General features: G+C 38.9%; 1 protein-coding gene across 1 annotated transcript in view; it reads left to right on the top strand.

Annotated features, from left to right (window-relative positions):
- Positions 1-1,000: 1,000 nt before the first annotated feature.
- Positions 1,001-27,480, top strand: part of CROT (carnitine O-octanoyltransferase) — a 30,939-nt gene continuing 4,459 nt past the window's right edge. Inside the window, exons 1-13 of the mRNA XM_053608871.1 lie at positions 1,001-1,076; positions 4,552-4,686; positions 6,433-6,557; positions 8,015-8,196; positions 8,332-8,456; positions 10,780-10,888; positions 12,754-12,847; positions 12,954-13,079; positions 14,760-14,861; positions 21,792-21,875; positions 21,956-22,063; positions 22,287-22,417; positions 26,986-27,109. Coding sequence (XP_053464846.1) covers positions 4,572-4,686; positions 6,433-6,557; positions 8,015-8,196; positions 8,332-8,456; positions 10,780-10,888; positions 12,754-12,847; positions 12,954-13,079; positions 14,760-14,861; positions 21,792-21,875; positions 21,956-22,063; positions 22,287-22,417; positions 26,986-27,109 — 1,425 coding nt within the window. The 5' untranslated portion in view covers positions 1,001-1,076; positions 4,552-4,571. The remainder of the gene's footprint in view (positions 1,077-4,551; positions 4,687-6,432; positions 6,558-8,014; positions 8,197-8,331; positions 8,457-10,779; positions 10,889-12,753; positions 12,848-12,953; positions 13,080-14,759; positions 14,862-21,791; positions 21,876-21,955; positions 22,064-22,286; positions 22,418-26,985; positions 27,110-27,480) is intronic.

Below are 27,480 nucleotides of genomic sequence, written 5' to 3'. Positions count from 1 at the left end.
GGCCTGTAATGACATGATAATTCGAAATCTAGTTGTTTATATTTGATATCTAGTTCAGAGCTAGCATACATTTTTGGTGTTTCCTTCCACAAAGGTAACAGCTTATTTAAAATTAAAAATGAAACTATGTTTTATTTCTGAAGGAAATTTAAAATGAATTAACCTGTGAAACTAAGTTAATCACATTATTATCTTCCTCTAGTCTAAAACTTGGCTTTAGCTCCACTTTGGTTAAAAATTACATTTCTTGGCACCATAGTAAAGGGCATCAGATAAGTCCCAAGCATGTACTCTGAGCATCCCTGAGGGCTTCATGCAGTTTGAGCAGGGTGAAGACCTGCAGAAGGGCAAAGAGACCCAGAATGGCATGGCGTGCTGCAGCATATCTGAGTTGGGCAATCTTTAGCCTCAGAGGATGAAGGGAAAGAGGCCAAGTAGGGTTCTGTGTGGTCACTCACTGTTCTCTTGCCAGGACAAGGGTGTACAATAAGGTTTCTTTATAAAGCACTAGTATACGTTCTTGCCTAGAGGCTGCAAAAAGAGTAACATTGGGAAGGGCAAGGAGAGGATGATAAGCCAGATCTAGAGAAGAGGAAGGGAAACAGGGCGCCTAGTCAAGCAGAAGTTCGGTGAAAATGGGTCTGAGACATCCGTTTCTGCATCCATCCCAGAGGGTTGGGTACCTTCGTGGGCGGAGCGCGGCCCGCCCGAAGCCTCCTTCATGGCCCAGGTCTGGGTGCCCAGCTCCCACAGCATCAGGCAGGAAGCTGCGGCTCCGTAGAGTTCGGACCGCTCCCCGGGTACTGAGTAAGCTTTTCCCGGGCCCCAGCCAGGAACCGAGCCCCCAGCCGAGGACGTCCGCGAGAGGCGGGGCAGGCTCCCACTTCAGCGCCGGCCGGTCAGGTCCACGGCCTCAAGCACGGGGCGGGACCCTCACGGCTTCCCGTCCAATCCCGTTCCTCGACGATCGCGGGGCGGGACCCTCGCGGCTTTCCGTCCAATTCTCACCCCATTGTGGCCCAGAGCAGCCGGCAGACGCGACTGGAGGCTGCCGCGGACGGGTCGGGCCGCTGAAGGTGAGGACGCGCTGGGCCGCTGAAGCCGCACTCCCTCCCTTCCCTAACTCTCAAGCTCCGGGGCGGGGGAAAGTTAAACTGTGCACAACAGAGTTAAATCGCTTAAAACTTCAAGGGTATCCGGATTTGGCGGGGATGTGGTTGTCATTTAGCGTCTCGCCTGCAGAGCTCTGAGAGGGACCCTTGAGGTTGGGCCACTAGGCTGGTCTGTCCAGGTGTTTGGTTGGATTTCTCTCACTTGGTGGCTTCTTAAGTGGGCAGAGTTGTCTTGGACTGGTGGGAGGAGTCTCCGAGCTCGTTTCCTTCTGCTCCTACTTCAACTCCTTGTCACTCTGCGACGAGTTTTCTGCACAGATATCTGGGCACGGAAAGGTACCTCGTGTCCCGTGGACCTGTCTCTTGGAAGATGAGCCTAGTTAATCCGATAATTTAATCCTGCTATGTAATGCGTGTGTTTGCAGTGGTTCACAAAAGTTTAAGTCTGGGGGCCTCGGGGCTCCTGTATTTTCTGCCTTCCGCGTTGTTTCACCACTTTTTGTTAATTTTTTTTTTCTCTGAAATGTTTAGGCTTGTTTCTTCCTTCCCACAGTTAGTAGCCTACTTCAGTTCCCTGTGATTTCAAAACAGTTGTTACAACTGGCTTCTTAAATTCATTTTGGTGTACTGGTATGTGGCGATCTAGTCCTGCACGTACTGTTCTTGGTTCTGTGAGTTCCACTCTAATTAAATCCACCTTACCATCTTCTTAATACTATTGCATTTATGTTGTTTAACTTAATCTTTGTAGTTGAGAATATAAGAAAACTCAATAAAGAATCTGATAATTCATATCTGATAATTCACCTGTTAGTGAGTAAGCACAGTAGTTGGTATGCAATTAGTACTCTCGCTCCAGTTTTCTAGGATCTGTTAAATGGCAGGGAGTTATACAGAAAATAGCTTTTCTTCTATGTATGTATGTATTATGCTTCTGTTGCTGCCATCAGAAATTACTATAGCCTTATCAGTTTAAACTACACAAATTTATTATTTCATAGCCTCTGTAGATCTGAAGTCCAGGTAGGTTTACTCTGCTTAGAATTTCACAGTGCTGAAATTAAGGTTTTTGTGGGTCTGAGTTCTTTTTGGAGGCTCTGAGGGCACTGACCTCATTCAGGTAGTGGTAGAGTTCAGTTTCCCAACATGTGTCAGCTGGGGCTGTTCTCAGTTCTTGAAGGCTTCCTGCATCTTCAAAGCCAGCAAGAGCATCAGGAATCTTTCTAGTGCTTTAAAAGTTAGTCTTGTCTTTTGCCACCAACCACAGAAAGTTCTCTGCACCTAAGGACACAACCAGTAGATTAGATCCACCTGGACGGCATCCATGTTTAAGGTCTTTTCTGTGGTACATAATACAATCACAATCACAGGAGCAATGATCTTAGCATATTCACTGGTTCTAGGGATTAAAAGAAGTAGACTTTTGGGGAACCTTTCATAGAAATTCTGCCTACCCCAATGTAGTTGTTTCAGGATGGATTATTTCATCTTTATGATGTGCTTTTGCAGATATTTAAAAAAATTCTCACTTTAATTACATGATTAGCCACTCTAAGGTGAAGAAAATCACTTTTAGTTAGTTACTTAGTGGGGGTTGGCTAGAATCTTTATTTGGACCCGGATCTACATTTGCATTAGATCCAAAGCCATATTTATGGATGTTCACAATTGAGAACAGCCAAAGTCATCAAATAGAATGAGAGGAACAATGAGATCATTCTTATTCCTTATTTTTGGACTGTTCTATTAGTGGTATAGACTAAGCTCTTCTCCCTAAAAAAGAAAGCCCAAAACAATGTCATGAATAAAAGTTTTTTTTTCATACAGCTCTTACCTCTTGGAGGTGGGAGTCCAAGACTAGCTAGAGATTCAGACAACCTCAATACATGGCTTCTACAGATGGGTCCAGGTGCTATTCTAGTTGGCTCATTGCAGGCAGTGAGAGGAAGAAAAGTGCAGGGAGAACACAGGTAGCCCTTTGGGGGAGCATGGCCTGGAGCTTGGACAGATAGAGCCAGGTGGCTGTATGTGTTGCTAACACTCAGGATTCTATTAAGAAAGCAGGGAGAGAGGGTGGCGCCTGTGGCTCAGCGGGTAGGGCGCCGGTCCCATATGCTGGAGGTGGTGGGTTCAAACCCAGCCCCGGCCAAAAAAAAAAAAAAAGAAAGCAGGGAGAAAGAGTATTGGTTAAAAATGGTTTTTGCCACACCCTTATTTTTGATAGTATTTAATTTTGTCACCTATTTTTTCTTTAAATTTTTGTTTTGATACAATAATTTTGTAGTCTTCTATGAGCAGAATATTTTGTTTAGGTTTTCTGTTTTAAAAAGTAGTATTTGAAAGGACAGGAATTTCTAATTCAATATTAATGTTCTTTGATTTCTTCGTTGCTGTTTTTTATTTTTTTTTCCCCCTGGGTAGAGTGCTGTGACATCACCGCTCTCAGCAACCTCAACCTCCTGGACTCAAGCGATTCTCCTGCCTCTGCCTCCCAAGTAGCTGGGACTACAGGTGCCCGCCACAACTCCCAGCTGTTTTTTGGTTGCAGCCATCCTTGTTGTTTGAAACAATCCCGGGCTGGATTTGAACCTGCCAGCTCAGGTGTATGTGGCTGGTACCTTAGCCACTTGAACCACAGGCGCTGAGCCTCTCAGTTGCTGTTTTAATATGTCATTTAATTTAAAAAGTCTTCTTTGAGAAATCTCATTTTTCATTTAGCACTTATACACCTTATCCACATTTTGAGTTAATTTGGTTTCTTTAATAAAAATTAATACATGTGTGGAAAATGTTCAGAATTGCCTTGGGATACTTGAAATCATTCTGGGTAGACGTGGCATCATCTGCACGATGAGCTTATAGCAGTTTGTCATATGATTTATGTATTATGTAGCTGTGCAGTTGCACAACACTTCCACACCTTTTTAGTACCTTTGCTCTTTGGAGTTCTCTCTCAGCCCATAATCCTTTCCCATCCACAAATCTTACCCAGCTATCAAGATTTCCTACAGGTGCCCTCACCCTGTATCTTGTTGCCTTTGTAGGAGAGAGATGATAGTCTTAATATATCTGGGTTTGAGCTTAGGCAAGTTACTAAATCTGAGTTTGGGGTTATTCATATGCAGAATAGCATGTTCCCTAACATGTAAGTAAGGGAGGTAACATGTTTTCTGTAATGCATACTGCAGCACCTAGCAAATGGTAGGTGTTCAATAAATGGTAGCTGCATATATCGGTGCCACTGATCATTCTTTGACTTCTACATTCTCTCTCTTTTCTTCCTAAGTTGTTTTACTCTGACAGGTTTATAAATTCTTTAAGAACTAGGACCAAGTCCTAGATATACTGTGGTCTCTAAATTCTGGTTTATGGAATTGGATCTAGCATATGTAAGAATATATATGAGACTGAAGTGAGAGCTGTCTTCTCTTTTATTTAGTTTTTCTATTGTGATTTATCATGGAAAATCAATTGGCTAAATCAACTGAAGAGCGAACATTTCAGTACCAGGATACTCTTCCACCACTACCTGTTCCTTCACTTGAAGAATCATTAAAAAAGTACCTTGAATCAGGTATGTTCATAGTCTTTTAGTATATATTAATATTGTTAGCAACTTAGAAAATTGATACCATTAGAAGATGATGAAGGTCTAATCGTTTCTTCCTCTAGGCTTATAATTAAAATAAAGATGACCCTTAACAATGCAGGGGTTTGAGGCACTGACTTCCAGGTAGTCAAACATCTGTGTATGACTTTTCACTCCCCTAAAAGTTGACTGCTAACAGACTACTTTTGACCAGAAGCCTTACTGATAACATGAACAGTTGATTATCACCTATTTTGTATGTTATACTTATTATATACTATATTCTTATACTAAACTCAGCTAGAGAAAAAGTGTTAACTGAGAAAATCATAAAGAAGGAAAATATACTTGCTATTCATTAAGTGGAAGTGGATCATTGTGGACATCTTCCTCTTCATCATCTTCACTTTGAGTAAACTAGTGATTTTCAACCGGTGTGCTGTGATGGGATCTTAGGTGTGCCACAAAAACTTAAAGATCATTAATGAAATTGTTTTCGAAAGAAGTTTAAAGCTCAGTAACTATACATATATATATATATATATTTTTTTTTTTTTTTTTTTTTTTTGCTCTTTCTTTTTGATCAGCATAATTTAAGTGTGCCATGGAATTTTAACTATAGGTCTAAGTGTGCTGTGAGATTAAAAAAAGGTTGAAGAACACTGGAGTAGACATAGAGGGAAAGGGATTGGTTTTGTTGTCTCAGGGTTGGAAGAGATAAGAGGTAGACAGGAACACTCAGTGTAACTTTTATTGAGAAAAAATTCATGCACAGTGGACCTGAGCAGTTCAGACCCATGCTATTCAAGGGTCAACTGTGTCCTTAAGAGAGCTGAAACTTTTCATTCTTTCTCCAGTAAATTTTTTCTTTTTTTGAGACGTAGTCTCACTCTGTTGCCTGGCCTAGAGTGCAGTGGTGTGATCATAGCTCACAGGAGCCTCAAACTCCTGGGCTTAAGTGATCCTCTGCCTCAGCCTCCCGAAGTAGCTGGACTACAGGCAAGTGCTACCTGCCTGCAGCACTTTCTATTTTTTCTATTTTTGGCAGAGATGGCATCTTGCTTTTGCTTGGGCTGTTCTCAAATTCCTGATCTTAAGCATCCTCCTCCCACCTTTGTCTCCCAAAGTGTTACACTATCTCTGAATATGGCATTTAAATTGACTTTTATAGTTTGCTAGGTAAGAGTTTGAAGAGGTGGAAATCAAACAAAAGAAAGATATTAATGTCTCCTGATTTATATTTATTTTATAGCTTAATTTTCAGAACACTTGTTTTTTGTAGAATAGGAACTTTGTATCTTCTCTTTTTGGAAGGAAAGCATTATTGCCTATGAGGCATCCTAAACTACTCTGAGTAGGATTTATACTGCAGACATATTTAATTTGCATACATAATGTTTAAGAATCTGATTTTCTTTACTACTAATAGCTAATAGTCCCACCTTCATAATTTTAACTGTCATCTAGAATTATTTTAAAAGAATTTTTAGGGAATTGTTAGATTATATGATATCCACTGTTTTATTTTTTACAGTATTTTGCATTGTTGCTTTTCAACCATTCTCATATTGTAAACCCTATTGTAATTTATTGTATTGCTATAATATTTAATATAATACTACTGTGTTTTACCTACCTGATTCTAAGGATTTGTGTAAGTAATAATAGTAATAGAAATGACTTGGTGGTACTTGATGTCCAAATACTTTAATATGTGTTTTTTCTTTATAGTAAAGCCATTTGCAAATGAAGAGGAATACAAGAAAACTGATGAAATAGTTCAAAAATTTCAAAATGGAATTGGAAAAATATTGCAGCAGAAATTACTTGAAAGGGCAAAAGGAAAAAGAAATTGGGTATTATTATACTTATGATTGAAAGTTGATTGTTGATTAAGGAATGAGAAGTAAAAATGTACATAGCTTTCATTTTTAAACAATTGCTATAGAATTTTCTGCATTCACTATTGTCATTATCATCATTTAAAAGAACGAATGAATGAATCATGTAACTCTGGGAAGTTGAGAGTGTTGTGAGTCCCTATCATATGGGAACTTGTTAAAATGCAGAGTTCCAAGGATTATTGATTTTGATTCATTATTTTGGGAATGAGGCCTAGAAATTCTTATTTGAACAACCATCCATGTAGTTCTGATTGAGGTGGTTTATAGACCAGGCTTAAGAGAAGCATTTTGTACAGATGACTATTGCTTGAGAAAAACTTACTGAAACAAATCTGTCACATACGTGGCATAGAAACATTTAAATAGTATGTGAAAGAAAAGGGGCATTACAAAGTTAGAGTGAAGAATGGTTATAAATATTGTGTGTTAGATACGTTAATGGAGAAGCTGTTGCAGTAATTATTGAGGATCTAAATAATCTTCCATGAGGAATCTTTGAATTCTTCAGCTCAACCACTTCTGTACTTCACTATTAAGAACCAAAGGATGAGTTTTCACAATTAAAAAGCATTGCCTTAGTCTGGAAATAATGATTGTAATTATCTTTTAGGTTTAGAAATAAAAGCAAGCTGATTTTTTTTGATGAGCCACTGATATCTATTATGGAATAATACAATTTTATTCTTTCACATTCCCTTTGTTCTTTGTTTTGAGCCTTGAGTGATTTTAATTAAAATGAGGTAAAGGTTCAGAAGTTGTTGTTTGTATGCTTTTGGCTTATGACTTTTTCTGAATTAGTAATTATAATTTACAACTTCAATTTCTTCAGAAAGAATTCCAGATAATTTCATGAGATATACTTGTTTACTTATGAATTTCCATTGTATATCGTAAAAGAGGGACACATAGAAAACAGTGTCAGAAAAATCTAAATTAGTGTTAAGCCTACTGAAAAGTTTTTCTGTTTCTGATTTAGTGTTTCAATTTTTATTTGGAAAAGGAAATGATAAATGTCTTAATAACTGTTACTATTGGTTAAGGATTTGCTAATCCCTAAGTACCTCATTGTGTATTTGTGTTCTGATACAGGTTATATGTAGACCAGGCTTCAAGTCATATTTGTGACTTTAATATGATAATCTGTCCTGAAAATGCCCCTTTCAGTGCTTTCTTGTTTCATGTTTTTGATGGTATAGTTAACCAACTAACGTATAAGATCCTACAGTTCCCCCAAATAAGGAATTATCACAGTAGCATTTTTCAATATCTGATAATTTAAAACAAAAGAACGTATTTTTAAATGTTGAAGAATAATTAAAGAATAAATGTAGCTTGCCTTTTTTATTGCTGGCAATTACACATTGACGTATTATGAAGAATGTTAAACTGATATTCTTCATTTCTTTTAGCTGGAAGAGTGGTGGCTGAATGTTGCCTATCTGGATGTTCGTATACCATCACAACTGAATGTCAACTTTGCGGGTCCTGCAGCTCATTTTGAACACTATTGGCCTCCAAAGGAAGGCACTCAATTAGAAAGAGGAAGTATAATTCTTTGGCATAACTTTAACTACTGGCAGTTATTAAGAAAGTAAGAACATTTAAGTGAATTTAATAACAGATTTACTGGAAGCTTAATTTACTTATCTGGGAATAAATACCACAGTTGTGACTGGTTTGTAAGTTTTATGATGTCTTCTTGATCAAGATGATTGTTTTTTAATAGAGAAAAAGTGCCTGTTCATAAAGCTGGAAATACTCCTCTAGATATGAATCAATTCCGAATGCTGTTTTCTACTTGCAAAGTTCCAGGAATTACTAGAGACTCAATCATTAATTATTTTAGGACTGGTAAGTAAAAATGTGAGTACATTTTTTAGTAAAGGCATTGGAATTTGAGGAGTCTTCTACTAGGACAATGTGTAACATAATTTTGAAGAATATTTCTGTTTGGGCTTTCACAAATCAAAGGCTTTCTGTGACTCTTATCTTTAAGTCATTCTGACTCAATTTTAGAGTTTCACTGTGTACCCTCAGTAGAGTGTGGTGGCATCACAGCTCACAGCAACCTCAAATTCTTGGGCTTAAGCGATTCTCTTGCTTCGGCCTCCCATGTAGCTGGGACTACAGGCACCTGCCACAATGCCTGGCTATTTTTTTGTTAGAGTTGTTGTTGTTTAGCCTGCCCACCAGCCTTGGTGCATGTGGCTGGCGCCATAATCACTGTTGTGGGTGTCAAGTCAATTTTATTATTTATTTTTTGAGGCAGAGTCTCTGCTGCCTGGGCTAGAGTGCAGTGGTATCATCAGGCATGGGAATGGATTTTCTAAACTATGTCCTATATGATTCAACACAAATCTGATGGTTATATTGCATCTTTTTTTTTTTTTTTAGAGACAGACTTTCTTTTTGTTGCCCTCAGTAGGGTGCTATGGCGTCACAGCTCACAGCAACCTCCAGCTCTTGGGCTTAAGCGATTCTGTTGCCTCAGCCGCCCGAGTAGCTGGGACTACAGGCACCTGCCACAACGCCCAGCGAGTTTTTTGTTGCAGTTTAGCCAGGGCCAGGTTCAAACCCGCCACCCTTGGGGCTGGCTCCCTACTCACTGAGCCACAGGCACCACCCTGTGTTGCATCATTTTAAAATTAAAATTTTGTTGAAGAAATGAATTACAAGTTAGCATTAAGGAAATCCTGGAGCATATGATCTGAGTGTTTCTCTTTCTATTCTTTTTTTTTTTTTTGCAGTTTTTTGCCGGGGTTGGGTTTGAACCTGCCACCTTCGCCCTATGGGGCCGGCGCCTATTCCTTTGAGCCACGGGCACCAGCCTCTCTTTCTATTCTTATTTCTTATCATCTGAATTATCTTTTTGAGTATTTGCTTATGTATGGTCATTGTGCCCCATTTCTCTTCATTGAGCATGCTTTTTTTTAATGAGACAAAAGCCTAGAATCAGTCTTCTTTGGGGCGCTCAGATTAACTCATCAAACTTGTTTTTACTGGCGGTTTGATGTTAATTTCCTCTTGGTATCCTAGCATATTTTGAAATGGAAAATTTTGCTGTGGTAACTGCTGGTTTTCTGTTATTTTAGGAATTTTTACTTTTTATGAATTGAATGATAGTTTGTAATTACTGCAGAGTATAATTATGAATCATTATTTTTCTTACATAAAATTTTCTATAATGTAAAAATTTTGGCTCACACCTGTAATCTTTGCATTCTGAGAGGCTGAGGTGGGAGCATTGCTTGAGGTTAGGAGTTCAAGACCAGCTTGAGCAGAGCAAGACCCAGTCTCTACAAAGAATAGAAAAAATTCACTGGGCATGGTAGCTTGCACCTGCAGTCCAAGTTGCTCAGGAGGCTGAGGTAGGAGGATGACTTGAGTACATGAGTTTGAGATTGCTGTGAGCTATGATGATGCCATTACACTCCACCTTAGGTAATAGAGTGAAATACTATCTCAAAAAAAAAAAAAAAAGTTATCTGATGAGTAATTAACACTAAAATAATCCCAAAGAGAAACTTAATTCAAATGGCTCTCTAGTAGGAGTCCTCTGGTCCTCTTCTCTTCTTCCCATTCCTGTCCCTAAATAAAGCTAGAAAGCCCTAGAGTAATTTGGGATTTTTTTTTTTTTTTTTTAGACAGTATCACTATGTCGCCCTTGGAAGAGTGTTGTGGCATCACAGCTCACAGCAACTTCTAACTCTTGGTCTTAAGCGATTCTTTTGCCTCAGACTCCTGAGTAGCTGGGACTACAGGTGCCCACCACAACGCTCGGCTATTCTTTATTACAGTTGTCTTTGTTGTTTAGCTGGCAAGGGCTGGGTTCAAACCTGCCAGCCTTTGTGTATGTGGCCAGTGCTGTAACCACTGTGCTATGGGCACCAAGCCAGTAATTTAGGATTTAAATGATTCTCAGGGTGTACAGATATTTGAAACTTTTTGCAGATTTCTAGATGTCTTATAATGGGAAAGTTTCAAGAGTATGTGTACATATTAATATCATAATAGCTGAAGTTCCATTAACTTGTTTTTGTTCATATGATATATTTGATGAATATATGGTAAAATATTAGAGAAATGGTTATTTTTTTCCTATTGGATGTATGTAGTTTTACTCCTGTTTATCTTTAGGAAATATGAATCTTGTGTTTTCTATTTCTTTTTCCAGAGAGTGAAGGGTGTTCCCCAAATCACATTGCAGTGCTGTGTCGAGGCCGAGTTTTTGTCTTTGATGTAATTCATGAAGGATGTTTGATCACCCCACCGGAGCTTCTCAGGTTCTCACATTACTTTCTTGAGTTTCATTAGATTTTAAGCTTTGCTTAAGTTAAACTGTAAATGTTTAGGATTGCATTTCTGTAAGGTGATAATAAGCTGAAAAAGAAGAATTTTTTTATGTGCTTATTTTTTAAAATATATTTGTATATTTTTAATTTAAATTTTTCATTTTACTAGATTTTTTTGAATATGTTCTACTTGGTAAAAAGGAAACGTTAGAGTTATTACCAGTTCCATTCCCTGTCTCAGACTTAATCATTGTTAGTTTGGTATATTCCACCTTTCCAAATCTTTTGCAGTGAATTTACATGCACATATATATGTAACTTATTTTTTACATATAGTATGTATTCTTATTTATATATATAGAGAGAGTATTATTTTGAAGGTATATATTTTTAATGTATATTATGGAAATTTTAAAAATGTATGAGGAATTATATAATGAAGTCCCCACCATGTACGCATCCTCTAACTTCAACAGTTAACCAACTACTAGCTTTAGTAGTTACCAGAAGAGTTAAAAATTCTACTGTTAAGAGAGGTGAGGCAAGTTGTTACCACCACAAATGCATATTATTTGGTAAGAAAACCTTCATCTGCTCTATAGGACAATATTAATTTGCAAATAAAAGGATGTGATTTTGTTATTATACCAAGGAAATTTCTTCATCAATATTATAGATATAATTAACAAATAATGTGAAATTATGCAAATAAATAGCTGTGTTCTTTCCAAGTTTGAATTCTGACACCACAAACAAGGCGTGGCTACTACAGGTGTTTATTGACCATTTATTAAGCCACTTTATTTCAGTTTCTAGGGAATCATTGGAAGCTTTGATATTGAAGTCATTTCTTAGCACATGCCATGAAGAAATAGGGATAAAACTAAAGTTCTGCAGATTTTTGTTTGGTGCAAATTTCTATCTTTTCTTCCCCTTCCCCTTTCCCCCCCTCATCCTTTCTTTGCTTCCTTCCTTACCCCCTTCTCTCCTTCCCTCTTTTCTCCCTTCTTCCCCTCTTCCCTTTCCCCTTTCCATAAAAGAGTCTCACTTTGGGTAGAGTGCTGAGTGCCATTACAGCAACCTCAAACTCGGGCTCAAGCAGTCCTCTCACCTCAGCCTCCCAAGTAGCTGAGATTATATGCACTCAGCAAAACACCAGGCTGGTTTTTTTCAAAATTTTTAGTAGATAGGGTGGTCTTGCTCTTACTCAGGTTGGTCTCAAACTCCTGAGCTCAAGCAATCTAATGCACCTCAGCCTCCCAAAATGCTACGATTACAGGCATGAGCCACCACACCTGGCCTGAAACTTGTAAGACTGGGAGCATAGAATAATAAGGGGGCAATAGTTTATCCTCAGCTAATAGTATCTTTAAAATATAATGACTAGAGGTAACGTGAAAATATTTAGTACATGGTGCTTCTGGTTTTGAGGTAAAATATACATATTAATTGCGTATACAGAAAGTCCTCTCATTAAGGATATATGCATGTAGTTTTTAGTTAGATATGATGTACGTGCAATTTGTGAGATTGATTACCAGGATATTTTTCTAGTTCTTCATTGTAAGGAGTGTTTACTTGGAACCCAGAAATGCATGCACATTTTCAAAGTATAAATAAATATAAGCCAAACTCAAATTTATTGACTTAAGTTGTTGTCAAATATAATTTGGGTATTAATAATCACTATCTAAAAAAAGATGGAATGTAAGAAATTTATTGTTCTTAATGTCATAATTGATTTGTTTGAGAATATATCAAAATATTTAAATACGATCAACATTATGACCTGCTAAAGGCCAAAGTAGCCCCTATCTCCCGATGCTCTCTTTGAATCCTCTTTACTCTTTCATAAGACAGTTGACATACATCCAGAAGAAGTGCCATAGTGAACCTGATGGACCTGGGGTAGCAGTATTAACTAGCGAGGAGCGAACTCGATGGGCTAAGGTTAGGGTTTATACTTTTCTTAATGAATCTTTAATTCTTTTTGAGATTTTTCTGGCTATGTTGCATTTAAATTGTAACAGGTAATTATTGTCTTCTTGCCCTTTAGGCTCGGGAGTATCTGATTGGTCTTGATCCAGAGAATTTTAATATGTTAGAAAAAATTCAGAGTAGTTTACTGGTTTACTCCCTGGAGGATGGCAGTCCACACGTAACACCAGAAGATTATTCTCAGGTATGTAACTATCTTATGCTGTTTTTGCTTCTTGTAAATTTTTCTGGAGGGCTATCTGTGTTGAACCTGAGATTTTGTCTTTCTTTTTTTTTTATATTCATGCTCTTAACACTTTTTTTTAGTTATGCAATATATACGTACCAGATTGAAGCTTATACATAAGTAGTGCTTTTCAAATACTTGCCACATTTTTTAGGATTCCTCAGATATAATTTTTACTTTTTTAAAGAAATATAACTATTGATCGCATATCTCATGTCAGGGTTTCTCAACCTTTTCATTAATGGCCAACACAGAAAATGTGTACTGAACACTGGGTTAAATGAACTTTTTTTTTGTCAAAGGTAACAATGAGAATCTACCTGTAACCCACACTAGCGTATCTTGACACCTTAGTTGGGAGGGTCTACCCTATGAACTATCACCCTAGTAGGTGATTTGTTATATCATTTGATTTTATTGAACACACTGACTTTGGTGAGTTTGAGTATAAATGTGGCCTTATTTTGTGCCCCTCTCTTTCCACCACCTGATATTTTCATTTCCTGGGAAATAACAAGAGGTAGTAATTGTATTAATAGAAGTCTCATGGTCTTTTGGAAACACTTATTTAATAATGCATTCACAAATTTTTTTTCATAGTCATACATCCATTATTGAAAATCTTATAGCTAGAAAACGACTTTATTTATTTATTTTTGGAGGAAAGTTGCCAAACTTCTTAATGAAGAACATGTTTTAATATAGTGTTGTTCAGGCTTTTTTGGGGCCATAATCTGTAGTTACAAATACATTTAGATTGCAATCTACTATATATGCATACACACGTATGCATGTACACACATATATATAAAAGAAGTTTTACAAAATAGTAATCACTTTTATTGTGACATACTCTGATATTTCTATTCTATGTTTATTCTAATTTTTTGCTAAAGAATATTGATTATGATTCATTAATTTTATGATTTACTAATGGGCCAAAATCTACAGTTTGCAAAACGAGTTTAGTAGCATATAATTTCTTGAAATATTTTCCTCCTGGCCAGGCATGGTGTGCCTATAATCCTAGCACTCTGGGAGGCTGAGGCAGGAGGATCACTTGAGGTCAGGAGTGCTAGACCAGCCAGAGCAAAGTAAGACCCATTCTCTACTAAAGATAGAAAAATTAGCTGGGCATGACGGCACATACCTGTAGTCCCAGCTACTTGGGAGGCTGAGGCAGGAGGATTGCTTGAGACCAAGAGTTTGAGGTTGCTGCGATCTAGGATGAGGTGCACTCAGGTGCACTCTACCACTGCACTCAACCCAGGTGACAGAGTGAGACTGTCTCCAAAAAAACCAAATTTCCTTCTACCTAGACTTTAATATTACCATTACCATTATTAACATTACCAAAGCCTTGTTATTTTCATGTGTATGAAACACTTAACGAATAAACACTCAATGAATATTATACCAGCCTCCTTTTTTCTAGTTGGATTTTCTTAGCTTGACATTTTGAGAAACAGCTAAAATCAGGACCAGAATTACTGTTTCTTGAATATAACTATACTATCATTTTATTAACTTTTGTTGACCTAAAGAGGAAAAGTGAGATGAAATATGTGTTTAAGGTATAAATACTTACAAACCAATGTTAAAAATCCTTTTCATTTGGAAAAATAAAATTTATTTTAGATAACTGCAATGGTCCTTATTGGAGATCCAACAGTACGCTGGGGTGACAAATCCTATAACTTGATATCCTTTTCTAATGGAGTATTTGGCTGTAGTTGTGATGTAAGTAAATTACTCAAGTTTTTTTTTTCCTTTTAATCTTTTAGGTTAACTTAATGGTAATAAACCACAAATACTTATGTTGTGCTTATAGTAAAGGTAAACACTAATTTAGTTTTATGGAATTATGCTAAAAAAATTTGAGTTATGTATTGTCAGTGAATATAGAATATTAAGTTACTTCTGTAGTAATCCAATAGTTTGGTGTGTACTGTATCTGCAAAATGGAATTTCCCTGTAATATTTATATAGTATATAAAATATATTTCTATAGTATAAGCTCTTAAAACTCACTGTTACCTGCTTTCTGAGAATACCTATTTTAAAAGATATGACATGTAAGTTCTATGCACAGGGGAAAGTATAATGTATAGGTCTATTTCTAGATTTCACGATTTACCTAGTGACTTTTTTCTGAAATGACACTGATCTTTGGAACGCTACTTAGACTATGGATGTTAAAATATCTGGTAATTACTACCATTTTTGACCTTCCTCATAAAAAAATAAAAAACAAATTTTTCTTATTTCTCTTCTGTTTTTCTTCCATGGTCTTCTTTACTAGCTGTATCTTTGTAGGCATTCAGGAAGTTTATGAACCCCCCAAATTTTAAAAATGAGTTCATAGTTGTATTAATTAGTACTCAGTTTTAGATGATAGTAACCTAAATTAAACTGTCATAAACTTAAGGAGATATTTATTGGCGTAGGGTTACAGCTAAGTTTAGGTAAGGCTGACTTCCAGTGTCCAAATGCTTTCATTAGAAATCTCTGTGTCCTGGCTTGGCACCTGTAGCACAGTGGTTATGATGCCAGCCACATACACCGAGGGTGGCAGGTTCGAACCTGGCCCCAGCCAGCTATAAACAATTGCAACAAAAAAATAGCCTGGTGTTGTGGCAAGTGCCTGTAGTTTCAGCTACTTGGGAGGCTGAGGCAAGAAAATCGCTTAAGCCCAAGAGTTTGAGGTTGCTGTGAGCTGTGACGGCACAGCACTCTACCAAGGGCAACATAGTGAGACTCTGTCTCCAAAAAAAAGAAATCTCTCTGTCCCCATTTTTTGATACTACTTTCCTCTGTTTCCCTTCATTTTTCGATAGACTGCCCAATGGGATTATTGGACCTATAGTCTCATGTCTTCAGAGCTCTCTTCATAGCTTAGTGACTGCCTTAGAAATAGCTTTTTTTTGCAATAGTTCCAGCAGAAGTCCTGGGAATAATGCCTGGTCGTGATTGGCCTATGTGAATTGTGTGCCCATCCTAGGGTATTAAGATGTTTTGATTAGCCTGGCCTGGGTCACATGGCCAACATAGGAGCCTAGTGGTAGAATCAGTCTCATTCAGACCACTACAGAGTATTTTGGTGGTTTCCCAAAGAATAATAAAGTAGCTGTTATTTCTGAAGGTGGATTGGTTGATGAGTGGGTTTCAGGATCTGAAACTGTCTATTGTCGCTCATCAGAACTATGCATACAATGAAAGGCTGCCATGAGTCCTTTTGAAGATTTGTATTCTTTATTCTTTGTGTATACTGTTGACAAAATATTCCTCAGTTTTTTTCTTCTACTCCTTATTTGTTTCTCCTTGACCTTCCTTAATCTAAATCTACCTCTTCATGATTCCCTGAAGACCATCCTTTGTAAGGTACTTGTCTCCTGTCTTCTTCCCTCAATTTCTCTTTCACTTGTCTGTTGCAGACAGTCACTCTCTGTATTTAAAAAATTATTCAGAGACAGTGTCTCACACTGTCACCCAGTCTGGAGTGCAGTGGCTATATCACAGCTCACCGCAGCCTTGAACTCCTGGGCTCAAGTGATCCTCCTGGCTAGCCTCTTAAGTAGCTGGGTGTGCATCACTACACCTAGCTAAGTTAAAAAATTTTTTTGTCTGGACAGGGCCTTGCTATGTTGTCCCTCGTGGTCTAAAACTCCTGGCCTCAAGTGATCCTCCTGCATTAGCCTCCCAAAGTGCTGGGATTACAGGCCTGAGTCACTGCACCTGACCTTTTTTTCTCTTTTTCATATATAATCTGTCACTGCCTCCTTCCCCTTAATAGTCTTCTCCTATCTACTGATTCTGAAACAGACTTAAATAGTAGTCACACTTTACTAACTCTGTTGTTGTCTTCTCTGATTTAAATAGTTTCATTGAAGACCATTTTTATATAGAAACTTATAGTTATACTTTTCCAGTTTTTACCTGTATTTTCATCTTGCTACTCATTCACATTCAGGATGAAAATAACTTAAATGGTCTTTTCTGTCTCTGAATAAAGAAATTGGACTCATGATGAGCATATCTCAGCACAAGAGAGATGCTTTTCTATAGTGTTTGGACACATTTTATGTGTATGCATTAATACGCATACATTTGTAAAACTGATCTGATTATTTCCACTTGATAATGTGCTGTATAAATTTCATGTAGGTTTCCCTTCTAAATTAAGATGATTATAGAAAATGCAGTTTATGTCTAAAATATCATTAGTGAAATATATTTACTGGACAGTAGAAGCTTAGTTTAAAGCTATGTTGCCACTCTCTTCCATAGGTGCTTGAATATGTACTTTTATGATTATACTAATTAATGCCATTACCCTCAGATTTTAAAATCTGAGGTCAACTATTTTGTCTTCTCTCTATATTCCAGGCTTTATTATAGGGCTTTGTGAAGGGTGCACAGGAAACACGTAATAAACATTAGTTAATAGCATCAGTTACTAATTACTGCTGTGAGCCTAGTCCTGCAATAAGCACTGTATAACCATTATTAAAATGATTTTTCACAGCAGCTGTACGAGGATAGGTAGCAAGTGAGGCAGTTTACTTAATCAGTTTCTTTCATTATATAGCTAGGAAGTGGTAGGGTTTGGAATCAGAACCAAAACCTACACTCTTAAGCACCATGTTACACATACTACTTCCTTATTAGTGGGAAAAAAAAGAAAGGTAAAAATTATTTAAACCAGTGGTTCTCAACCTTCCTAATGGTGCGGCCTTTTAGTACAGTTTCTGTGGGTCACAGAAACCGCTGATTTAAGCAAGTAAAGCATAAGGAAAGCATTGGAATTTTTGAGACTTCTTAACTTTTTTTCCAATAGATTATTAGCTTTGTATCAGGGGATGGATAAGTAGAATTATAAGTCAAAGAGCTTTTAGATCCTTCAATTTTGCTAGTTCTTACTGATTCCAGTAAAATAGTTAGAAATTGAGGGCAGGGCGTGGTGGCTCATGCCTGTAATCTTAGCACTGTGGGAGGCGGAGGTGAGTGGATTGCTCTGAGCTCACAGGTTCAAGACCAGCCTGAGGTAGAGAAACCTTGTTTCTAAAAATAGCCACGCATTGTAGCAGGCACCTGCAGTTCCAGCTACTTGGGAGGCTGAAGCAAGAGGATCTCTTGAGTCCAAGAGTTTGAGGTCACTGTGAGCTATGACGCCATGGTACTCTACTGAGGGTGACAAAGGGAGACTCTTGTCTCAAAAAAAAAAATTGACACTATTGTTTTAAGTGAAATGATATACATGATTTCAGATATTTTAAAATTCTTTGTAAGATTATAAAGTACTACAGAGTTGTGAGATGTAGGTAGAAAATGGCTTTGTCAGTGACCTTTGAGTCTTGTTATGCACTTGTTGCTGGCAGATGAACTGCTTATGAATTCCCTGATGTGGTAACCACAAACAGTGTTTATAGGCTCCGTTGGGCCATGATACCGGGAAGCAGAGCTAGTGTTAGGATTCTGAGTTACTTCTCTGAAACTGGGCTCATGTCTCAAGCCTTCCCTTCTTTCTGTCCAAGACTTGGAGTAATGACATACGCAGTTCGTGAATAATAATTGTGTAAAGTGGCAGCGGTAGAACGGTGAAGGAACCAGCTGAGGTAATTGTTGTCAAAGGAACATGGGGAAAATAAGGGCAAAAAGTTTTTGTCCTCCAAAATAAAAGATGGGGGCCATTTTCCCAGCGCCGGGCAGCCGTCTCAGGTGCAGCCAGTGGGAAGATGGAGCAGAGTCGCGGAGAAGCCACTAGTCTTGCTGGTGCGTTCGGGCTGCGAAGTGCGGGTTTGTGCCGGTCCTGGCATTGGAAGAATACGGCCAGGCCCCGCCCCACGGCCCGAGCCCCGCCCCTGCCCCGGGCCCTGCCCGGCAGAGGAAGACCTGAAGTGGGAGCCGGAAGGGAAGGAAAAGCTGCCTCTCCCCCTGGGCCCAGCCCCCAGGCCTGGGCGGTTTGCAGGCAGCAGCCATTTTGTGGGCTGAGTCCTTCGTCTTTCTCCTTCGTCAGGCGGTTGAGCATCCTTAATCTGAATATGTAAAATCTGAATCCAGCACCATCTCCATCTGCATCTAATGATCAACCTTCTTGCCTAAAAAGTATCCCTCCCTTTACAGTAAGCAGGACGTTGATGTACCATTAGGTATGGTTCATAACTGAAGGGTCCACGCCCAGGGCACAGCAGAAGTGGGTTTGTCAGTTTCCTGGCTGGAGGCCGCAGTCGCAGAAACTCACCTGAGGCGGCCTCGACAGCCCCCGGCTTGTCAGCCGTTGGGGCCAACTGCCTCCGAAGTGGAAGTTCTGTGAAGCCTTCATCTGACTGTAGCCTTGGCAGAGACCCTGAAGCAGGGAGCAGAACTGTAGGCATGCCCAGTGAGGTAGTTTTGCATCTGAAGTGGAGACCATTGAGATACAAGCCACTAAAACCTACAATGTTCAGTATCAGGTGATCCTCTTAGATGGTACTGACTACTTCTGTGACCTGGAGAAAACTGCTAAGGGAGAAGTGCTGTTTGACAGTGTGTGTGAACACCTCAATCTCCTGGAGAAGGACTGGTTTGCACTTCCATTTCGGGAAGAGTGGGGGGCAGAACTGGTTACACCTGACAAAAAAATAGAGATTACTTCAAAATACTAATTGTGCCTTCAGCTCTGGGAGGATGTTGCTTTATAGGCCCCTGCACTGCTCCCCCGTTACTCATGCCCTCATGGAATCATACACTCTGCAGGCTGAAATTGGAGACTATTCCGCTGATGTACATGACAGCACTTGAACCTCAGTGAATACTGTTTTGGTTCCATAGAAACTAAGAAGATGGAAGACATGTTGGCCCAGTTCTACAAAGCCCACAGGGGCCTGTCTCCAGCACAAGCTGATGGTTGGTTTAGAACATGCCAAGAGACTTCCCTTGTATGGAGTTCACCTGCATCACGTCAGATAGAACAATTTGAGACCATCCTCAAATTCAAACTGCCAGACCACCGGGCAGCAAAAAGGCCGGGAAAACCTGCATGGAGCATCACTCTTTTTAACAGGCTTGAGAAGCTGTCAAAAGCTTAGTTTCTACCTTTTGGGTGCACATCCCACTACCGTGGCTGCACTCAAGCACAGACCTGCCAGACAAGCACCCTCATAGGCTAGCACCACACTTTGAGTATACTTCTGGTAAGCGAGTCTCCAGGAGTTTTGATGGAGCTCCAGTTGGTTTTGTGGACAGGAGACTTATTAAGGATCTTCCTCTCTGCCAGGGAGATTTTAGCAGATGGCCCTGAAGTTGTTGGCACTGCTGTGGTGCAAGATGGGGATGGTGGAAGGGAAGTGAGAGGCTAACTAAAGCCCTGCATTTGCAACTCACTGAAGGAAAGAAACTGGAGAAGGCCCAGGAGGACATACTGAAACATTAGGCTAACATCAGTGAACTCAAGCACAATTTTACGGAATTCACACCTGAGCTGCACCCTAAGGAATGGGAAAAATGACATAGCACACCTCTGTCCATACAGACAGGGGTGTAATGTATGTGTCTTATTTGTTAGTTGTGTGTAGTTAAAACAACAGAGAAAAGAAGACCATCTTTTCAAGGATATTTAATCTATAAAGAAGTATCTGACGGCAGCAACGTGGACAGTTGAAGAAAAAGCTCCATAAGAAGATGAGGCTTTCACCTTGTGTTCTCAGATCTTCCCTTGCTTTTTCTCCCTTTCCTTGTATTTCTATCCACAGCTTTAAAATATATTTCTTTTAAAAAATTATGGAAAAATTCACTATGATTCCTTTCTCTAAATAGACCTGTCAGACCTCTATAACACCCCTATAATATCCAGTCCATCTTCTTCACATTTCTTAAACAGAATTATTTCTGCCATACTGGCACTCTTGTAGAGATATACACACAAAATCGTTATGCTTTCTAACACTCACCTAGTAGCCTATGTCTTTATCTAAAGAAGTTTGTCAGATTCTGACCCCGCATGACCTGGCAGCCTGGAGCTTGTAGAATGGGGGGGGGGAGGGTGGAAGGTAAAGGGAGGGGAGAAAATGGGGAGTGGGGGGCTGGGAGCATGAAGCATGCCAGGCTGGGGAGCTAGAGAGAAACTGGGCAGCCAAATTTGGAGGGCCAAAGAGAGGGCACTGTGGGCCTGGGGAGCGTGGGTAGGAGGGCAGGAGTGGGAACCAGGTATGGGGTACGATACCAGGCATGGCTCTGGCCAGGTAACCAGAATTTGCCACTTGCTTGTTGTATGGGGGACTGAACCCTTAACATAAAATAAATGGAAAAAAAAAAGTTTGTGCCCATTCTAAATGCCTTCAGATAGTCTTCCATTCCCATCTGCTTTCCCATATTGTTCTTACAGTTCCTGAAGATCCTACTATTGCATACATAAGCCTGCTTTGACTTCTGGTAACAATAGTGATTTATCTAGATTATTCATGTTTATGTACCTTCAGTTATGTACTTTAAACATTTCTTCTTTTTTCAAAATATAAAACAGCAGTTATACTATGTTGTAGGGTATCCTGTATATCTTTTATCATTAGGAGGTGAGTAATTGAAGGATTCTATACTGTATGATCTGTTAAGAGGGAGGCAAAGTAAAAATAAAATATTGGGTTAAGTTTTAAGTTGACAAAGTATTCAAAGTCATGTGTATTTTTGTTTCAGCATGCTCCTTTTGATGGAATGGTTATGGTGAATGTCAGCCATTATGTGGATGAGAAAATACTTGAGAATGAAGGAAGATGGAAGGTATGTTAGAACAAATACTCCATCTTTTTTCCTCTAAGGTTTTTGTAGATAAAATATTTTTAAGTCTTCCCTGTTTTCAGGGTACAGAAAAACTACGAGATGTACCACTTCCAGAGGAGCTTGTTTTCACAGTGGATGAAAAAGTATTAACTGACATCAGCCAAGCTAAAGCCCAATATCTCAAAGAGGTAGATTTTTCACTTTTCACTTAAATAGTAATGCTTTCTCTTTTAATAAAATATATAAAAATTTGGCTGGCATCCAAACATGTTAATAAAAAACATTTTAAAATTATATCTTTAATACCTTTAATTCTTTATATCTGATGGTTACTGCAGATAATAATTTGGTTCTCTAGGTGTATCCTTTTCAGTTGATTTTTCACTATTCTCATTGAATTCTCTTTGTTAGGCATCTGATCTACAAATAGTGGCCTGTGCTTTTACATCTTTTGGCAAAAAGCTTACCAAGAAGCGGCAGCTTCACCCTGATACGTTTATTCAGCTTGCACTTCAGCTGGCCTATTACAGACTTCATGGACGGTGAGGAGCATTCATTTTCCATTTTCAGAATCTTGGAGTCCAACGGTATATAGCTATTCCAACCTAAATTCTCAGTGTTTTCTGTCACTTTTTTTCCAATTTGGCCCTGTTTCCTATTTTGTAATTCTATCAAAAGCATGTAAGAGTTTGGGTCTGTGACAGTTCCCTAGGTTTCTTTGATACTTTATCACAGTATTCACTTGATACTTTTGAAGTGTCTGTCCTTTTCTCTGAGAGACTTTGTCATTCAGATTACTCAGTTTTTTCGCAACCTCAGTTTTCTTATGAGTTTACTAAAAGTTATGATTTTGTAGATTATCCAGTCTTTACTCATTTTTAGGGTAAGAGAGACATTATGTTATGACTTTCTGAATCCTAAGCAGAAGAAAAAGCCCTTCAATCTTGATTTTTTTTTCCAAATTAATTTATAAATAATTATACCTATTTATGGGGTACTTGTGATATTTGGATACATGCATACAATGTGTAATGTTCAAATTAGGGTCACTGGGATATCAACCACTTCAGTCATTTATCATTTCTTTATGTAGGGAATGTTCCAAATCTCTTGTAGCTATTTTGAAATGTACAGTAAGTTGTTAACCATAGTCACCCTACAGTGCAATCAAACCATAGAACTAGGTAATTTATAAAGAAAATAAATTTATTTCTTAAGGGTCTGGAGGCTGGAAAGTCCATTAGATCTGTTTGGCTTCTGATGAGGGCCTTCTTGCTGCTTCATAGCATGGCAAAAGGCATTACGTGGTGAGAAGGCAAGAGCATTTTAGCTCAGATCTCTCTTCCTATTTTTGTAAAGCCATTACTCCCATCGTGGAGGTCATACTCTGATGACTTTGTCTAATTCTAATTACCTCCCAAAGGCCCCATCTCCAAATGCCATGCCCTTATGGATTTAGGGATTACATTTACAACACATGAAATTTGGGGGACTCATTCAAACAATAGCACCAACATATTATTACTTCAACTTGGAAACAATATAAAAATTAATGAGATATTTTTCTTTAGTTTTGCAATAAATCTTCAAAATTCAGGGTCCATTTTATACTTACAATATACCTCAATTTGGACTAGGTACATTTCATATGCTACTATCTGTGGATAATAACAACAGTAACGGACAGTGCATTCATGGTCTTTTAAGGATCACAGTTGCCCTCAGTTGAGATTTGGCAATGTTTGTAGACCTTCTTCCCAAATTGTAACATTTGGGGAGAAGGTACTATTGACATGTAGTGGGTGGAGATTAGGGATGTTGATAACCATTTTACAGTGTGTAGGACAGTCTCCCAACAAAAATATTCAGTATAAAATGTTACTAGTGTGGAGGTTGAGAGACCTTGCTCCATGTAATGTTATTTTCCTTCAAAGAAGATTTTTTTTTTATCTTTTGGTGGGCAGTTAGAGTCAAGTTCCTTATCTTAACCAGTCAGGGATTGTATTAGTTCTAAGCTGGGTTTTAGAATCTTTTGCTCTGATCTATTTGCCCCTTTTTCTTTGGTAAAGTCCTAGGGTGTTTAAGAGGGCCCTGCTATTATAACTCTTAATTTTTATCTCTTTAAAACCATGAAACTTGGCTTGGCGCCTGTGGCTTAAGCGGCTAAGGTGCCAGCCACATACACCAGAGAGCTAGTGGGTTCGAATCCAGCCCGAGCCTGCAAAACAACAATGATGGCTGCAACCAAAAAATAGCCAGGCATTGTCGTGGGCGGCTATAGTCCCAGGTACTTGGACGACAGAGGCAGGAGAATCGCTTGAGCCCAGGAGCTGGAGGTTGCTGTGAGTTGTGATGAATTGGCACCCTACCCTCCCTTGAGGCTCTGTTTCAAAAAAAAAAAAACATGGAACTGCTGATTGCTTCAGTTATCTTCAGAGCCTGTAAGCAACAGCTTTCTCCTTGTCTCTCTACCTGGCAACCTGCCCCACCTGCCAGTCAGCAAATGCCTGGAGGGAAGAGCAGCTCAGGCTGTCATACTCAAATCTCTGGTCTTCCCTCTTTATCTGAGATCTTGGCCTCTCACATCCTTGTTGCCTTGTTAGCCCTAAACTCTAACTTTGTTCAATAGTTTCATGAAATCACAGAAAGTCCTGTTCAGCTTTTTTGCCTGTTAGCAGTAATTTTCCGTTCAGTTTCTCAGCCTTTGCTTATGTGTCTTATGAAACATCAGATTCCTGGGGGGTGGAGGGGTAGCAGCATTAAATGTGGTACCTCACTTAAAGAGTTGCTTTTCTCTCCAGATCTTGGCCCTTATATATCCTGGCTGCCTTGACAATGCTGGAAAGCCTTCAAACAGATGTTTTTTTGATTTAGTTTTTCTTGTTGTTTCTAAGAGTAGGACTGGCTTGCTATAAGCTAGCTCATTATAGCTGGCATTGGAAGTTTCACATAGTTTTTTTTTTTTTTTTTAAGATAGGAAGTATGTTCAAATTAGGTTCCAAATAAGTGTCACACATTCCATTTGATTGATTGATATGTCTCCTAAGTCTTTTTTAACTTTAAGAATCTTTTCTTACCCTTTTTCTTACTTCATTTTATTTGTTAAAGAAACTGGATTATTTACCCTATAGAGTTTTCTGAATTTTCCCAATCAGATCATATATGTCCTTAATAGTGTTTATCATGTTGCTTAGTCTTCTGTATTTCCTACAAACTGGTAGAGTTAGAGAAACTTGATAAGCATGAATTCTTATTTTTGTTATTTTTTACAACAATAAATCAAATAGTGAATGCTATTTGTTTTTTCTTTCATATCTTTTAAGAGTGAGAGTGTGGGCCGGGCATGGTGGCTCACGCCTGTAATCCTAGCATTCTGGGAGGCCAAGATAGTTGGATTGCCCTGAGCTCACAGATTCGAGACCAGCCTGAGCAAGAGTAAGACCCGGTCTCTAAATAAATAGCTGGGCATTGTGGTGGGCACCTGTAGTCCTAGCTGCCCTGGAGGCTGAGGCAAGAGAATTGCTTGAGCCCAAGAGTTGGAGGTTGCTGTGAGCTGTGATGCCATAGCACTCTACCAAGAGTGACATAGTGAGACCCTATCTCAAAAAAAAATAAAAAGAGTGAGAGTGTGTTCATTTTCCAGCTAGCATCCATTATAAAGTTTCCTCCCTAAATGTTTTACCTATACTGTTACAGAGTGGTGATATTTTATTAGTCATTTTTACTGCTTTTTTTTTGAGACAGTGTCACACTGTATCGCCCTTGGTAGAGTGCTGTGGCGTCACAGCTCACAGTAACCTCAAACTCTTGAGCTTAAGCAATTCTCTTGCCTCAGCCTCCCAAGTAGCTGGGACCACAGGTGCCCACCACAACACCCAGCTGTTTTTTGGTTGTAGTTGTCGTTGTTTGGCAGGCCCCAGCTGGATTGGAACCTGCCAGCTCTGGTGTATGTGCCTGGGGCCCTAGCTACTGAGCTACAGGCACAGAGCCTACTCTTTTATTTTTAATTTGGGTCTTTTGAAAGAGTATTATTTTAGTGCCATTTAAAAATAATAGCATTTTCTCCTTCAGACTTTAAAAGGATACTGTTTCACCCCAGAGTGAAAGTAACACTGAATAGAAGAGACTTAGTAAGTGCTCCAGCCCTCCTACTGCCCACATTCAGACCTTTTTTTCTCACCCCATTTGTTCTCTTTACTCTTAAATTCTCACCACCAGGAGAGGAAGAGAGCTTTAGATCTAAAATCGTTCTATTATTCTCCATCTCAGGAAGACAAAACCCTCTGGGGCACTTCTTAAATAATGCTTCTACTTCTAGTCATTCATGTTCTGTATGAAGGAACTTAAAGGCCAATTTGCTGTGGGACAGATTACCCCAAAACTTAGTAACACAAACATTTATTATGTCACCTTTTCTGTGGGTCAGTAATTCAGGTGTAGTTTAGCAGGGTACCTCTGACTTACGGTTTTTCATGAGGTTGTAGTCAGAGTGTCTGATAGAGCTGTATTTTTTCATCTGAAGGCTCTCCTGAGGGTGAATCTGCTCCCAAGCTCACTCACATGGTTATAAGTAGGATTTAGTCCTCCCTAGCTGTTGTCCAGAGGGCCTGTGTCAGTTTTTTGCCACCTGGGCCTCTCTATAGAGCAGCTTGCAGTATGGAAGCTGGCTTTCCTGAGAATGAGGAATTGAGAAGGCAAGAGAGAGCTCTCTTTATAACCTAATTTCAGATGTGACATCCCATCACTTGTGCTGTATTCTGTCCATTAGAAGAAAATCACTAAGATCAGCCTGTGCTCAAAGTGAGGAGTTCCACCAGCGCATAAATAGCAGGAAAGTGGGGCTCACTCGGGGCCACATTAGAGGCTGCCCACCACAGACTACAGTGTATATGCCTGTCAGCAGCCAGGGCTTTGAAACAGTCCATATTATCAGAGTGAGTGTTTTTTGCTCTTTGATACTGAAATTTTCCTCTTTTTTTTATTTGAAAGTCTCAACTCTAGTCTGTATTATGGAACTTAGTTTCTAAAGAAAGCTAACTTTATTAGGTAACTCTGTAATGACAGTAGGGCATTTCCCTTCTTATAATACTATCTTAATTTTTTCTCATAGCCCTGGTTGTTGCTATGAAACAGCTATGACAAGATATTTTTATCATGGCCGCACAGAGACTATGCGACCATGCACAGTTGAAGCAGTCAGGTGGTGCCAGTCCATGCAGGATCCTTCTTCCAGCGTAAGTATTGGAAAGAGAAATTCAAAGCATTTGTGTAATTGCCCTAGAGCAGCAGTTCTCAGCCTGTGGGTCATGACCCTTTTGTAACAATGAAAATACATCCTGCATATCAGATATTTACATTATGATTTGTAACAGTAGCAAAATTATAGTTATGAAGTAGGAACAAAAATAATTTTATGTTTAATATAGTTCACAACATGATGAACTATATTAAAGGGTCACGGCATTAGGAAGGTTAAGAACCACTGCCCTAGAGGAACCTTAACCTTTGAATAACTAACTGCTTTAATTCCCCTAGATCATTAAAGTACTTAAAGATGCCTTTTCTGAGAAGAATGTATTTAAAAAGGCTAAGAACAGGGAATACC

The sequence above is a fragment of the Nycticebus coucang genome, chromosome 11, assembly GCF_027406575.1.
Source record: "Nycticebus coucang isolate mNycCou1 chromosome 11, mNycCou1.pri, whole genome shotgun sequence".
Lineage (NCBI taxonomy): Eukaryota > Metazoa > Chordata > Mammalia > Primates > Lorisidae > Nycticebus > Nycticebus coucang.
Note: the sequence above shows the minus strand (reverse complement) of the source record. Positions and strands in the feature narration are given on the sequence as shown.